Below are 15,186 nucleotides of genomic sequence, written 5' to 3' on the forward strand. Positions count from 1 at the left end.
TCAAGTCTGACTCAACATATTTGATTTGAGAAATGACCCCGGCTTCCTTTAGATAAGGACTGCTCGAAAACTTGATCTCCGAGTTATAGATAAACACAGAAGACAGATATATGCGTAGCCCCCCCACCCTCTATCCCAGTCTATCTTTAACTGTGGAATTACCAACTATCTTTAAGCTGTAGCTTTTCTTTCAATAATAGAATGAATAAATAACGCATTTAGCACCAAAGGAGTTAAACCGTCATTTTTTATTTTTATTTTTTTTTCAATCCAAAAAATTTGTCGTCGTTCCTAATCTAAACAAAAGCAACCAAATGCGGAATACGATACAAGAAAAGTTATGAATTTGGGGGAAACGATGACGGTTGCTGCAGCAAAGCAGCAATTTCTATTCTTTCCAGAGCTTTTGGGCTCTCGTATACGGAGACATAATTCATGAAGATGGAAATCTACCAAAAAGATTGGATTTTTACCTTTTTTGACTGAGGTCACATCGCCCTCTTCTGGAGGCAGCCCCAACCCACCATCTTTCCAGAAAGGGTTTAATTCCCTTGCTTGTATTTTTTCCTGAAAACAAGAATATCCAGATCAATATAACTTAATAATCTAGAACATTTCAAAAATATTATGGACATTCATACGAAAGGCATAAAGTTTGCGAATATCTAGCAATAAGGTTTCCAAAATCTGATTAAGAAAAAAATACTGAAAAAATGCAATCAAATGTATATTTACAGCTTAATATATTAATAAAAGTTGAATACATTTATTTTCCCTCAAAAAGCTTCTTAACATCCATTATAAGGAAGCAGGGCTCATCACAACCATAAGACTATCTTTGAGAAGAAAGTCGTTAGAAATGTTCTTTTATAAAGTCACTTAAAACAATATTATGTTTTAAACTTTTGTAAAATCAATAAAAGAGGTTTTTAAAATACCGATTTGCTTCAATCAGATCTACAGAAATCCCCCGGGGCGATCTTTAAAGACGTCTCAGCCCCAAAAGCAGGGAGCGACCAAGCTGAGGTAATCTGTATAAAACCTCTGATGAAGCTGAGCCACAAACTTAAGCATCCCCCTCATGATTAGTCAAAAGAAAGCAAAAAATTACACGTCAAATAGAAAAACATACGTTGTTTCTACAACGCTAGACTTTCGTAATTCTTGATGTATATGAACAGTCGAGAGAGTTTAAGGTTCTCCTTTGAAGCGAGGAGTGGAGAAAATGTTTACTTCGCGGTCGATCTGAATTAATATGGTAAAAACATCCGTCCCTCTAACATAATTATCAGCGGGAATATTAAGATCAGAGCTCAATATTCTTTTTCATCTCTGCAGCTCTTTCAATTCCTGGCAACAGGAATACTGGACGGTAGAGAAAACAGAATATATATAAATGTATAAAAACGTGCTCTGAAGCAGTATATGAATGCATTTTCTAAAGGCCGATACGAGATAAAACCTGCACGCGCCAAACACTTGCAGTACAATATTCCCTTAATACATTCACTTAGGAGACAGAGGACCAAATACGTGGCAGCTAATAAAGGACTAAGCGTGGTATAGAATGACCAGGAATCACACTTGTAACGTATTGTCTGACTGTGAACGCCATGGTTATAAGCCACGGAGAGGATTGTGAGCAGAGAACACTATAACTATATGACGGTGACGGCACGTGGCCAGGTTGCCGACCAGTACATTTTTTATTTTTTTTTTTAAATCGGCTCGCAAAATAAAAGGAGCTCAGTTTTACTGCTTCCGCACAAAGCCTGCCGGATGTTAATGCTGAGATATGATGTCATATTGTATATGTTGTAAATCAGCTATCTGCCAAGGTGTGTGTGTGTATGAGTGAGAGCGTGTGTGTGTGTGTGTATGAGTGAGAGAGAATGTGTGTGTGTGTATGAGTGAGAGAGTATGTGTATGAGTGAGAGAGAGTATGTGTATGAGTGAGAGTGTGCGTGTGAGCGTGTGAGAGTGTGCATGCTTGCGTGTTTTTTTGCTGTAAGGTGAAAACACTGCACTACACCTCATTGTGCAATCAGGTCCAAAACATTCGTAATTACTGCTATACGATTTTATTTTTTGGAATGAGAATCTTCTACTTATGACAAACTAAATTTTAGGGCTAAAACTAAACTCGCCAGGCAGCCACAGGAAAAAAAAAAAGCCACTAATTAAAAAGTAGTATTTGTTTTTTCCCTAAAGGTTAGCCTGGAGTGTGAATGTGTGTGTGTATGAGTGAGAGAGTGTGTGTGTGTGTATGTGTGTATGAGTGAGAGAGTGTGTGTGTGTGTGTGTGTGTGTGTGTGTATGAGTGAGTGAGTGAGTGAGTGAGTGAGTGAGTGAGTGAGTGAGTGAGTGTGTGTGTGTGTGTATGAGAGTGTGTATGAGAGTGTGTGTATGTTTGTATGAGAGTGTGCGCGCGTGAGAGAGTGCGCGCGTGAGAGAGTGCGCGCGCGTGAGTACATGCTTGCGTGTTTTTTTGCTCTAAGGTGAAAACACTGCACTACACCTCATTGTGCAATCAGGTCCAAAACATTCGTAATTCGTAAAATGATAATCTTCTACTTATGACAAACAAAATTTTAGGGCTAAACTAAACTCGCCGGGCAGCCACAGGAAAAAAAAGCCACTATTTAAAAAGTAGTATTTGTTTTTTCCCTAAAGGTCAGCCTGGACGAGCATCCAGCAGGTTGAACAAACAATGGAACAATGAATGTGTTTTTAAGGAAAAGGAGACTCAACAGAGAAAACTTCTTAAACAAGATGTTTGTGGTTTCGTGGGGCAGGGATAAATTGCCTGAATCTAAAGTTATGTGGATGGTAAGGAAAATATAATTAATGCAAAAATGAATGTACATTATAAATAGTAATGAAAATCTGCTTAAAAAAATGAATGGTTTAAAAAGTTAACCTATAAACTGTGTGTATGTGCGCACCATCGAGGCATTACAGATTATGCTTAAAGGTCACGACGGGTCAAAGGGTTAAAAGAGTCAAGCGCCTAAAACGGAGGAATTTATAACACAAATCTTGGATTGAATACCCACTCAACACTAAATACCCAAGAAGACCAGAGGCAAGACGGCTTGATGACCTCATCAAAATAAATAAATAAATAAATAAATAAAAGCACAGAAACAAAGCTGTTGGAAAGGCATTCACTCTGAAGTGGGCAGATAATGGTGATTGTATATGTATATGTATATATATATATACACACATATATATATATACACACATATATATATATATACACACATATATATATATATATACACACATATATATATATATACACACATATATATATATATACACACACACACACAGACAACACGTTCAAAAAGATGGTCAGCACTCCAGGTCTTTAAATTGAATAAAATGAAATTGTCTATTTAAAGACCTGGAGTGCTGACCATCTTTTTGAAAGTGTTTTACATGGAAACTGCTGGTTACTAGCACCGGGCTTGGAATATTTGGAATGGTGTGCAATGGACTCTGTGAGTAAATATATATATATATTATATACACATATATAATATATATATATATATATATATATATATATATATATATATATACACATACACACATATAAATATATATATACATACATACACACACACACACACGCGTACGTATCAAGTCTATTGGCTGGAATGATCCAGTGAATGTCACTTGAAAAGGCTATCTTCTGCGTGTAAATTACCCTACCTGCTTCTCTGGTTATATAGATGCCACAAATAAGTCCACTCACAGGAGAAAAAGGCAACAAGCCCCAAAACGCTCTTGCTACAACACCCATGATCCTCCACCGGGTTCCGTGTCATAACACGAGGCACGTGGAGAGCGCGCTTTCATAAATCGCATGGCACGTGCCCTGGCATACTGTCCACAAACAGGCATGAAATACCAGTACAAGCATTTTTTGCCTTATTCTGCAAAAAGCTAGCTTCGAGACTGCTGGTTAAACTCCATAACCAACTTATGACAAAACGAGAATTAAATGTCCGCCACGCCAACAAGAGGAGGAAATCCAGTAGCCAGGCCATAAATACTAATTGCCATTCGCATGACGGCGCGCACAGCTTCCAGTCCGCTGGCTCTCCCACCTTTTCCAGGGCTTCGGCTTGTTCACGCTCCAGTGTTTTCTCTCTCTGCTTCTCCTCTCTTAATGCCGCAGACGACGTCGCTTTCAAAGACATGAAGTCTAAGGTCATCCAGTCGTCCCTCTGTAATGGAAACACAGAGTCGTTTAACATTAAAAAATAACATGGCCACTGCCGAGCATTTATAGATAAAAAGCTTCGGGAGTCCATACATGAAACGCGTTGACACATAGCCGATTACTGTGTCAGGAGCACGGCGCCTGCATTTACACCATGCGCGAGCCGCTCTTCAGCTATAGTTCTTCCATGTTTTTGGTAGGAGACGAGGCAGAGGCATACTTTATTATACAATTCAGATAAATTGCAACATATTCATATACTGCAATAATAAAGAGATTATAAAGTATTATAATAAGTAGTATAAACAATATTTCCACAATCTCTGCCTTAAAACTAATTAAAGGAGAACTTCCATCATTTGCATTTTTTTAAGCCGTTTTCAAGCTACTACATATTAATTATTTGCGTTAACAGAACGGCTCAGTCGTAATCACTTTGAAAGTAGGAAGGGACTTCATTAGCATTGCCAGAAGGACTCAGCTCAGTGCGGTGTCTGAGCATGGAACGAACCCCCAAAATATCACATGACTGAGAACAATGGCCGCCTCCAGAAAAAGGGAGTTTATTGGAGCAAAATGAAATACAGACTTGTATCCATGCGGACCTACATTATTGTATACAGAACTGGGGTTTATACTCAAGTTGAAAAATATTTTTTGGTCATAGGACATCCCTATTTACAACGCATAACAGGTTAGAACCGGAGGTTCACCATCAAACTGAGGTATGGAGTGCTCAAAAACATTTATTTTTACGCCTTCACACATGAACACTCTTCCAAAAACAACGAGACAGGTTCAACATTCCAGCACAGGCTACACTTCCAAAGAGACGCCGCATTTGTAATTGATGGGGCTGTATGGGGGGCTGGAGAGTCCCTTTAAAGGCGTACCGGAGTTTATGTTACATGGACTCCAGAATATTTGACTTACTGGAACTTGGTGCGAGGGTTCTTTAGTTGCTGGAGCTAGAAAAAAAAATGTGTGTCTCAATTAAGTCTTCCCCCGGCTGCCTCTACTGTACACAGGAAGCATACCTTAATATGCATTCTAAACATGCCCAGGACCCCCATTCTAATCAATGGAAGCTGGGGAGGGGGGGCAGCAGCTGCCAATCACATGTAGAACACGGACATTTATTACTAATTAAACTAGAACGTGCAACTGGTTTCAGGGGAGAACTAAAATGACACAGAAGTCCCATTTCCAAAAAGACTCGAGAATAAACAGTACACTCCAATTGCAGTAAAAAGCATTGTAGTCCAAATAAACTCGCAATTCCTTTTAAAAGGTATATAGACACCAGCGCCGAGTGTTAACGGAGCAGCATCGCACACCTCTGGTGTCTGGAGAAAGTAACCGGCATATAATAACGTATAGAATTGCACCTTATGGTCACATCAAACATATTATATACATAATGCCATTAAGTTCACCAGCACATATAGGACATAAGAAGAAACCTCGTCGCTCAAATGCATTTAACAACAAAAAGATTTGGCTGTTTTTGCACCATAGTGCGCAGGATCAAGCCTACACGTTCTAGTTTAATTAGTAATACTTCAGACCAGGAGGAGCGGAAATCCTTTATGAAGATGTAGGCTAAGCGTTCGGATTAAGTGAATCACTTGTAAGATTTACTCCCCGAGACCGGTAATAAAGTCCTAAATTCAATTTTGAGCTCAGTGTGAAATTAATTTGTTCCGTTTTCAAATTTCAAAACAAACGGCTTACATGACAAACATAATAAAGGCGCAATATCTTAAATAAATGATATGAAAAAAAGTTTGATTCCAGAACAAAATGTGCTTGGCGTCAACGTTCATACTCCGTCATAATGACCAACTTATCTTGAACAGTACGATCGGAACGTTTGAATGCGTTGCGGGGAAACGTTTAATGGAGTCAAGGGAAGTTTTTTGTTAAAGTGGAGCTGCCGTGCCAGACTTACAAACCACAAATTTATCAGCCAATTCAAAAAAAAAAAAAAGGTATTTACAAGCCATTCGGAGGGCAAATGTATACGTTATAAACATTATACATTTTTGAATGCTTACCTTTTACAGCCTCCATGCTGTGCCCACTAAAGGCCATCTACAAACTGCTGCTATTTTCATCTACAAAAAGGTAATCAATGGGACGCATTTGTCTGGAGGTCCATCATAAATTAAGCACAGAATTAATTCCAGATTCTCTGCTTGCTCGTAGATCTTCTATGCATTAAAGTGCCACTAAGACTTATAATTTACGTCTATCTCTAATGTCCACACAGCAGTGAGAGAAGCCGCTTGCTCGGACAGACCGGAAGCGAGCCTCGAGAAAGCAGCACGGGTCTTTACCAAGGCTAGTTGAGCAGATCAAAGGCAAGTCACCTTTATGAATATATTTTCTTTGACCACGTCAGTCCTCATATCTGACTAACCGTTCCTTCTGTCAGCTTCTCTGTCAAGACATCATCACCCCTTCCACTTTCAGTTGGCGTCCCCCAACGTTCAGTCCTTGGCCCTCTGCTGTTCTCTCTTTATATTTCATCTCTTGGCAAACTAATCAACTCATTTGGCCTCCAGTATCATCTATATGCAGAAGATACCCAAATCTCCCCGTCTTCTCCTGATCTCTCATGTCCCGTATTACCAGTTGCTTGTCTGCTATTTCTTCATGGATGTCACAACGCTACCTGAAGCTTAATCTTTCTAAAACTGAACTCATTATCTTCCCTCCTTCCATCTCCACTCCACTACCTGAATTCTCTATCACCATTAACAACACGACTATCTCTCCTACTAACCAGGCCTGATGCCTCACATTCAGTCCATTGCCAGATCCTGCCACTTGCACCTAAAAAACATCTCTCCCATCTGCCCATTCCTCACCCAAGAATCCACAAAAACTTTGGTTCATTCACTTACCATTTCCCGTCTTGACTACTGTAACATTCTTCTGGTTGGCATTCCACTGTCTCTCCTCTACAGTCTGCCCTAAATGCTGCTGCTAGGCTTATCTTCCTTGCACGTCGCTCCTCTTCTGCTTCCCCACTCTGTGAAATCCTTCGCTGGCTCCCTATTACCTTTAGAATTAAATTTAAAATCCTTGTACTGACATATAAGGCCCTCCATAACGCTGCTCCTCCATACATTTCTGCCCTCATAAGCAAATACTCTCCTACTCGATCCCTATGTTCTTCCCATGGGCTAAGGCTCTCCTCCTCGCTTATCACCTCTTCCTTTTCCCGTCTACAAGATTTCACTCGGCTGCCCCATATCTCTGGAGTCTACCCCCAACTAACCTTCAGCATTCACCCTCCCTCCCAACATTCAAGAAACTTCTCAAAACTCACTTCTTCAGAGAAGCCGCGCCATGTTAGCTGCTAGAACCTCCTTGTCATCGATACAACCACCACACTACCTCTCACCTTTCTCTGTGCAGAGTGGCATATAGAGGGTTAAAAGGCACATCATGGGGCAGAGTGGCAAATAGGGGGTATAAGGCATTTCTGGGGGCAGAGTGGCAACCCTGGGGGCAGATGTGCATAACTGGGGGGCAGGTTGGCAAATAAAAAAAATATATTTTTCTCAATCATAGCTTTTATTAAATATGAAAATATTGTTTACATGAATTAATATTTACTAGTAAAACTTTTTTCCTATAGGGCAGTCTTATATTCAGGCTTTGTTTTTTTTCCTAAATTAATATTTAGATTTTGGGGGGGTCGTCTTATAATCGAGCAAATACGGTATTATTATTAATACTCCATAGGGTGGGTTAGAATTGAAGTAAACCTGGTTTTATTTAATTTTGCTCCAATAAACTTTAGGGCTACAACAACTAATCGATAAATTCGATTATGAGAATCATTGTCAACGAATCTCATTATGGATTAGTTGAATGGATTTTATTGAATATAAGATGAGGGGTTTTTTTCAGCGAAAGTTCCCCTTTTTTAAAATAGACATTCCGGTGCTTAGGCATAGAAGCTCCAACGAAAGTGCCAGCCAGCGCAGATGTCAGAGTGGCATATCAGGGGGGTATAAGGCATATCAGGGGGGCAGAGTGTCATTTTTCTCAATCATAGTTTTTATTAAATATGAAAAAATAGTTTACATACAAATTAACAGACTAGTAAAACTTTTTTAGGTATTAAAACCTAGTTTGAGAAATATTGTGTTTGGGATCTTGTAAAAAATAGCTTTTATTATCATGTCAGTAAAATAAGAAGGCGATTAGAGAAACGCCAATAGAGATGTAATGTAATTATGAACGTAATCGTGAGCTGCTGCCCTAATCGGCTTCCTTTATCTGTAGACCTCAGTGTGTTTATCTAGCAGATTGGATTAAAACAGAGCTAGAAAACACAATAGAAGCTGTCTGAAAATGGGAATAATACGATACTAGCAATAAAAATATTTTAGTGAACTGAAGTTCCCCTTTAACTAGACACCCTTAACCATTTAGTAGCTAAAACATCTTAGGCAAACCAATAAGATTGGGAGGGGTGATATATAGGGGTATTCTGCTGAATCCCTCCATTCATATGCAAGGAGGGGGGGGGGGGTAGTGCTAATTAAAAGAGAACACCCAGTTATCATATGCATGTCCCTTTAAAAATCTCCCAAAGTTGCACTTTTTGATTCTAAAAAAAACGGCACTATTTACATTCTCATGACACATAATTAAACGACTTTCTTATTCTTATAATAAAATGTTGACAACATTATATAATTCTCACATGCTTGTGATATGAATATTAATATCCATACATGTACTCTTTTCTTTTACTTTTAATAGTGTCATATGGTATACATGTCTATAATATGATTATCAATATGCAGTGGCGTCGCTACAGGGGGGCAAGGGGGGGCAATTGCCCCCCCCTAGGTTAATCTTTGCCCCCCCCTGTTGCCCCCCTGCTAAATTTGGATCCCGTCTTTCTTTCTTTTTTTTAATTTATTTTTAAACGCGGAGGAGAGAGAGGGTGCGGCCCGAGTAAGATCGGCAGCCAAGGCAACCGATCTTACGCGGGCCGCACCTCGAGCCCGGCTACTTACCTGTGGGAGGGTCTTCTGTACTGCAAAGAGGAAGCGGAACCTAGCAGAGTTCACGTGACATCACATGACTCTGCTCCAGTCCCGCTTCCTCTGTGCTTTACCAGAGATCGCAGAGGGAGGCCGCGCCCTCTGCTGAAGTCTGTGAGCGGCATCAAGGAGCTGCAGTGCAGGTAAGGGGGTGGGGAGGGAGTTTGAATGAGAATGTATGATTGAGGGAATGAATCTGTGAATGAAGTGTGTGATAGCATGGATGTGTAAGTGCTGGAACCTAGGCATGATGGGACTGTGATTGCTGTTAGCAATCACACTCCTATCATGCCAAGTCAGCCAGTACATGCTGAAACCTAGCTAGCTGCCCCCCTTGTCTATGGATGCTGCCAGCAGTATGGGGTCTGCACATCACTTACAGCCATCCTGTACCAGCATGTACTGGCTGACTTGGCATGATAGGAGTGTGATTGCTAACAGCAATCACAGTCCCATCATCCCTAGGTTTCAGCATTTACTGGTTGGATGTGTAAGTGCTGGAACCTAGGCATGATGGGACTGTGATTGCTGTTAGCAATCACACTCCTATCATGCCAAGTCAGCCAGTACATGCTGAAACCTAGCTAGCTGCCCCCCTTGTCTATGGATGCTGCCAGCAGTATGGGGTCTGCACATCACTTACAGCCATCCTGTACCAGCATGTACTGGCTGACTTGGCATGATAGGAGTGTGATTGCTAACAGCAATCACAGTCCCATCATCCCTAGGTTTCAGCATTTACTGGTTGGATGTGTAAGTGCTGGAACCTAGGCATGATGGGACTTTGATTGCTGTTAGCAATCAAACTCCTATCATGCCAAGTCAGCCAGTACATGCTGAAACCTAGCTAGCTGCCCCCCTTTGTCTATGGATGCTGCCAGCAGTATGGGGTCTGCACATCACTTACAGCCACCCTGTACCAGCATGTACTGGCTGACCTGGCATGATAGGAGTGTGATTGCTAACAGCAATCACAGCAAGCACAGTCCCATCATGCCTAGGTACCAGCATTTACTGGTTGCCTGGGTATGATAGGAGTGTGATTGCTGTGTGGGCAGTGTGGACGGCAGGGCCGGCTTTGGGGTGCGCAACCTGTGATCTATGCATGTAATTTACGGGGTTTTAAATATACCTTTTAATGACGTGTTTTTATGTGAATTCCAATTGATCTTTACCTGCAAAGCTGGGTTTTTGCGTTATTCTGTAGATCCATATCTATATATTTCCATACATTATTTATGTATACCTGCAAATACAGTGTTTGTATGTCCTATTCAGTTGATTAATACCTGCAATGCTGTTTCCATGTATTTATTTGATCTATACCTGCTTATATTTGATATATATCTTCAGTGCTGAGATCACAGGTGAATTTCAGTTGATCTATCCATGCAAAGCTTGGTTTGTGTGTTAATGTGTTGATCTATACCTGCTATCGGCAACTGGGGCTAATATTAATATATATGGGCAGCAGGGGCAAAAACACTAAGGGGGGTATAAACGACAATGCAGTGTGAAAAATCCATACTGATGCAGACGTCTGTGACGTGGATTGTGTCCTGCTGTTTGTGTGTTTTTGGTTATCAGTGTAGCAGAGCCTGTCCTCGGGTGTGTGTGTATAGGTGTTGGTGTGGCAGAGCCTGTCCTGGTGTGTGTTTAGTTGTCAGTGTGGCAGAGCCTGTCCTAGGGTGTGTGTTTGGGTGTCAGTGTGTCAGAGCCTGTCTGTGTGTGTGTGTGTGTGTGTGTGTTTGGATGTGGGTGTCGAAGAGCCTGCCCTGATGTGTGTGTTCAGTTGTCAGTGTGGCAGAGCCTGTCCTGGTGTGTGTGGGTGTCTGTGTGGCAGAGCCTGTCCTGGTGTGTGTGTGTGTGTGTTTGGATGTGGCAAAGCCTGTCCTGATGTGTGTGGTTGTCTGTGTGGCAGAGCCTGTCCTGGTGTGTGTGTGTGTGTTTGGATGTGGGTGTGGCAGAGCCTGTCCTGATGTGTGTGGGTGTCTGTGTGGCAGAGCCTGTCCTGGTGTGTGTGTGTATGTTTGGTTGTCGGTGTCGCAGAGCCTGTCCTGATATGTGTGTGTCTGAGTGTTGGTGTGACAGAGCCTGTGTTGGTGTGTGTGTCTGAGTGTTGGTGTGACAGAGCCTGCGTTGGTGTGTGTGTGTGTGTGTTTGGATGTGGGTGTGGCAGAGCCTGTCCTGATGTGTGTGTGTGTGTGTGTTTTTGGTTGTCGGTGTGGCAGAGCCTGTCCTGGTGTGTGTGTCTGGGTGTTGGTGTGACAGAGCCTGTCCTGGTGTGTGTGCCTGGGTGTTGGTGTGACAGAGCCTGTGTTGGTGTGTGTGTGTTTGGTCATCTGTTCCTGGCACTTAACTTACAGTAGGAATTATTTAATTTATATTTATCCAGAGATAAAATGCCCTCCTGAAGTTGTAGTGACTTCAGGGGACAAAACGTTCAAGGCCCTGAAATCATTTAGTGGAAAAGTTATTTATTGTGTTATAATATTTATTTCAAGGATTAGTTGCACTCAATTGTGGCTTCAGGCTTCCCATGTTGAATGATCAAGTATTATTTTAGCCCAATAACAAAAGTATAATTCCATAGCACATTATTTTTGGAAATTATGAATGCCCCCCCCAGTTTGAATGTGATATCTTGTGTGCCCCCCCTATATATTGTTTCTAGAGTCGCCACTGTCAATATGTATTATCTTTTCTTATGTTCTTTGAAAAACTTGGAAAATTCAATTAAAAAAAAAATAAAATAAAAATCTCCCAATGTCTTCACGTTATCATGCAGACTTTGCCATAAGAAAATGCAGGCAACTTATGGTGGGAGGTGGATACTGTTTCCATTTATAAAATTAAAGAATTAATTCTGGATGCAGCAAGCAAAGCCATGACGACATCGAGCATCTGTGGCCCTGCGTTCACAGGGACTTTTAAACCTGGCTGCCGCTGCGTGCAGATGGCACAGTGACAAACAGCGTGAAGAAGCAGCACGGAGACAAAAAATATATATATATATATATATACAGCCAGGGACAAAAATATAGTCAGGAAAAGAAAACCAAAAGCCACGCAAAGTTCTCCTTGGGACTGAAGTAATTTAAAGGCTTGCAATCTAAGCCTTCACACGTCCCTTTAATTATTATAAATCCCAGCTGAAAATTGAGCATATTTTGAGTGATTTACTACAACAGATGGTGAAAACATAATTGAATTTGTATCACAAGGATTTAACGGCATGAACCGTCTGCATGATGCTTTAAGAGCATCATAAAATATTACTGCTTTATTTCAATATATATGAATGGAAACGGATTAAAACTACAAAAAAAAAACCTTTTCAACTATACCTGTGCTAAATGTGCTAATATTTTATTATTATAATACAGACGACATATTGACTAGGTAAAAGCCAGAGGGGAAAAAAAGACAAAAACATAAGAGAAAACTATGAAAAATAACGGTAACGCACCTTTACAGCGGGATCACTTTCTTTTTCGGCAGAGCTCTTCACTTTCCAAGCTTTTTCCGAGTTGTCTAATTGAGACGGGTTTGCCTCCACCCATTCCTCCTCCGAATCCTGGAATATGAGACACATCATTTAGTAGTTTGGTCTTTTTTCCCCTCCGCAGACTTTCATTACTGGGTGATTGAGACTTAGTCATTCTACTGTTTACCACAAAGCGATAGCAGATACCAAAATAATGACGCTCTCGGCTGAAAATAAACATCACAGCTCAGCACAATTTATTTCTATAGAATTTAAATTTAATTACAGCATGAGGATTTTTGTCCGCCTGAAACACTTTCCAGTGCAGTCATAATATCTTCCGAACGGAGTACCTGGGAACTGTCATCCAAATCTTCATTCTTCTCTGCTTTCTGCTTCTTGTTTTTTTTCTTTTCTTTCTTTGACTTTTTATGCTTATCTTTTTTCTTCTTTTTTCCAGAATGTTCCTAAAGAAAAACCACACATCTCAAATTCAGCAACGCCACACAAGGAAACCACATATTTGGAGGTGAGATACTCAGAAGCGTACAGATGAGAAAAAATAAATTATATATATATAAAAATAATAATAAAAAAATAAAAAGTACACAAAGAAAAGCTGTAAGAAACCGGACATGGCCTTGGTTACATTATGTAAACACCTAGTGGGGCCAGACACATTTGTATCATCAAAAGCAAGCACACAGGCAAGCAAAAGGCATACAGTGCCTGTGACACTATGAGGTTGCCAGCGATTCAAAAAAGATTTTCCCCGTGAAATAATTTTAATACCTTCCTGTCTGGACGCTGGATAGAGGACAGCATCAGTCTCCTTCTCCGGTGTTGTCCAGTTTTAAACTGAACATATAATCAACATCACTGAAGACAATCTAAGTGGCAAAATAAGCATAACGAATCCGTATTCTGTTCTGATGTCTTCTCCATTATCCCCAACCCAACTTTACAGCAGAGGGGCAGCGTAACAAAAGCGGGGATTTTTTAATGCAGATCCTGAGCACAGGTATTTAAGACGGTTGGGAGGGGAATACACAGCAAGCTGGTTTCCGATACACAAATATTGCCGTAAAATGTCAGATCTGGATACCCTTACTCGTGGTTCCCTTATCTTACTAGTGCAACTGGAATGTTTTCCCTTTATAAAAGGCTCAGCACAAACAAAAAAAGTTTGTAGACGGCTATACCATCCGTGACCAGGTTTTCTAAGACATAACGCGGCATTCGATTTTCTTTGCCAAATCCGCGTGGATAGCTGATGGCAATTTCCCTATCGTGCCACGTTTAATATAAGCAGCATTCGGGTGAACGAGTCCTCACCTGTTGTAATTCCTCTAACCGTTCATTAACATCATTCAGCATCCAGGTGTCCTCCCCTCGTAGCCGTCTTTGCTCCTTACATCTCTCTTCCTTTTCATACTCTTCTTGAGCCTATATGAAGAGGCAGTTGCAAAAAGATCAATATTCAGTAATATAATAATTCAGTAAGAATCCAAATAAAATACTACGTCGAACGAATACCCTATCTAAACAGATAACTTGATTATAGGTAGGTATGTATTGGCAAGAACAGATAGTTTGGTGTTCTTTGGCACATAGTTGGAATAATTTGTATTCACCAGCCTAGGTTTCAGAATTGAATTTTCAACTCCCTCATATCGCTGTGCATTACGCAGCTCTTCTTGCAGGGGAAACTCACTGGTTTCATAGCGATATCAGAGAGCAGAGTTAGTGAATACAACAGACAGACAATGGCGGGAAAACGTGGTTATTATTAGCTCGGTATGATTGGCAATGCTGCGTAAGAAAACAAGTAGGTTTTACTGCATTGCCTCGTGGTGGCTGACGGGGAGAGGCTGCTGGTAATGAAAACACTGGCATTACAGAGAGTATAATTAAAAGGCTGGTGAGCACTGCTTTGTGGCAGCCGCAGATAGGTTGGTGTTATAGAGGGTATAACTGGGGGGCCCGCGGGACGACACGGGCATCAGTAGGATGTGTGCCCCCCATTCCTCTGCAGAACCCGTACCTGGCGCAGCAGCTGCTCCCGCGCTTTCCTCCTACTTTCCTTCTTCTCATCGATGCTCCTGGAGCTTTCAAAACTGCCCTCGTACGCCGACATCACCTTCAGGTTTAAAGACACAGTGAGTATAAAGCTGCGGTGCCACTCAATGAAAGGTCACAAGGAGCAACCCAAAGCGATGGCAGCCATTACTGATCCGACTGTTTTATCCGTAGCCGTAATGTACACTTTATCTGTGAGACGCGCATCTAACACAACAAAATCACCTGTCGCCAGAACTACCTGCTTCGCCCCTCCATTCCATTTAAGTGTTTTTTTTTTGTTATTATGCCCTTTTAGAAGCTGATTGAAG

General features: G+C 41.0%; 1 protein-coding gene across 1 annotated transcript in view; it reads right to left on the reverse strand.

Annotated features, from left to right (window-relative positions):
* The window catches only part of LOC149288910 (pre-mRNA splicing factor cwf19l2-like), a 70,584-nt gene extending 55,651 nt beyond the window's left edge, over positions 1–14,933 (reverse strand). Inside the window, exons 1-6 of the mRNA XM_089491176.1 lie at positions 14,841–14,933; positions 14,132–14,242; positions 13,150–13,263; positions 12,779–12,886; positions 4,122–4,241; positions 474–567 (exon numbers count right to left, since the gene is read on the reverse strand). Of these exons, the coding sequence (XP_089347302.1) occupies positions 474–567; positions 4,122–4,241; positions 12,779–12,886; positions 13,150–13,263; positions 14,132–14,242; positions 14,841–14,933 (640 nt within the window). The remainder of the gene's footprint in view (positions 1–473; positions 568–4,121; positions 4,242–12,778; positions 12,887–13,149; positions 13,264–14,131; positions 14,243–14,840) is intronic.
* Positions 14,934–15,186: the final 253 nt, after the last annotated feature.

Source organism: Sceloporus occidentalis, unplaced genomic scaffold, assembly GCF_023333645.1.
Source record: "Sceloporus occidentalis isolate IW3139 unplaced genomic scaffold, rSceOcc1.0.p SCAF_49, whole genome shotgun sequence".
Taxonomy (NCBI): Eukaryota; Metazoa; Chordata; class Lepidosauria; order Squamata; family Phrynosomatidae; genus Sceloporus; species Sceloporus occidentalis.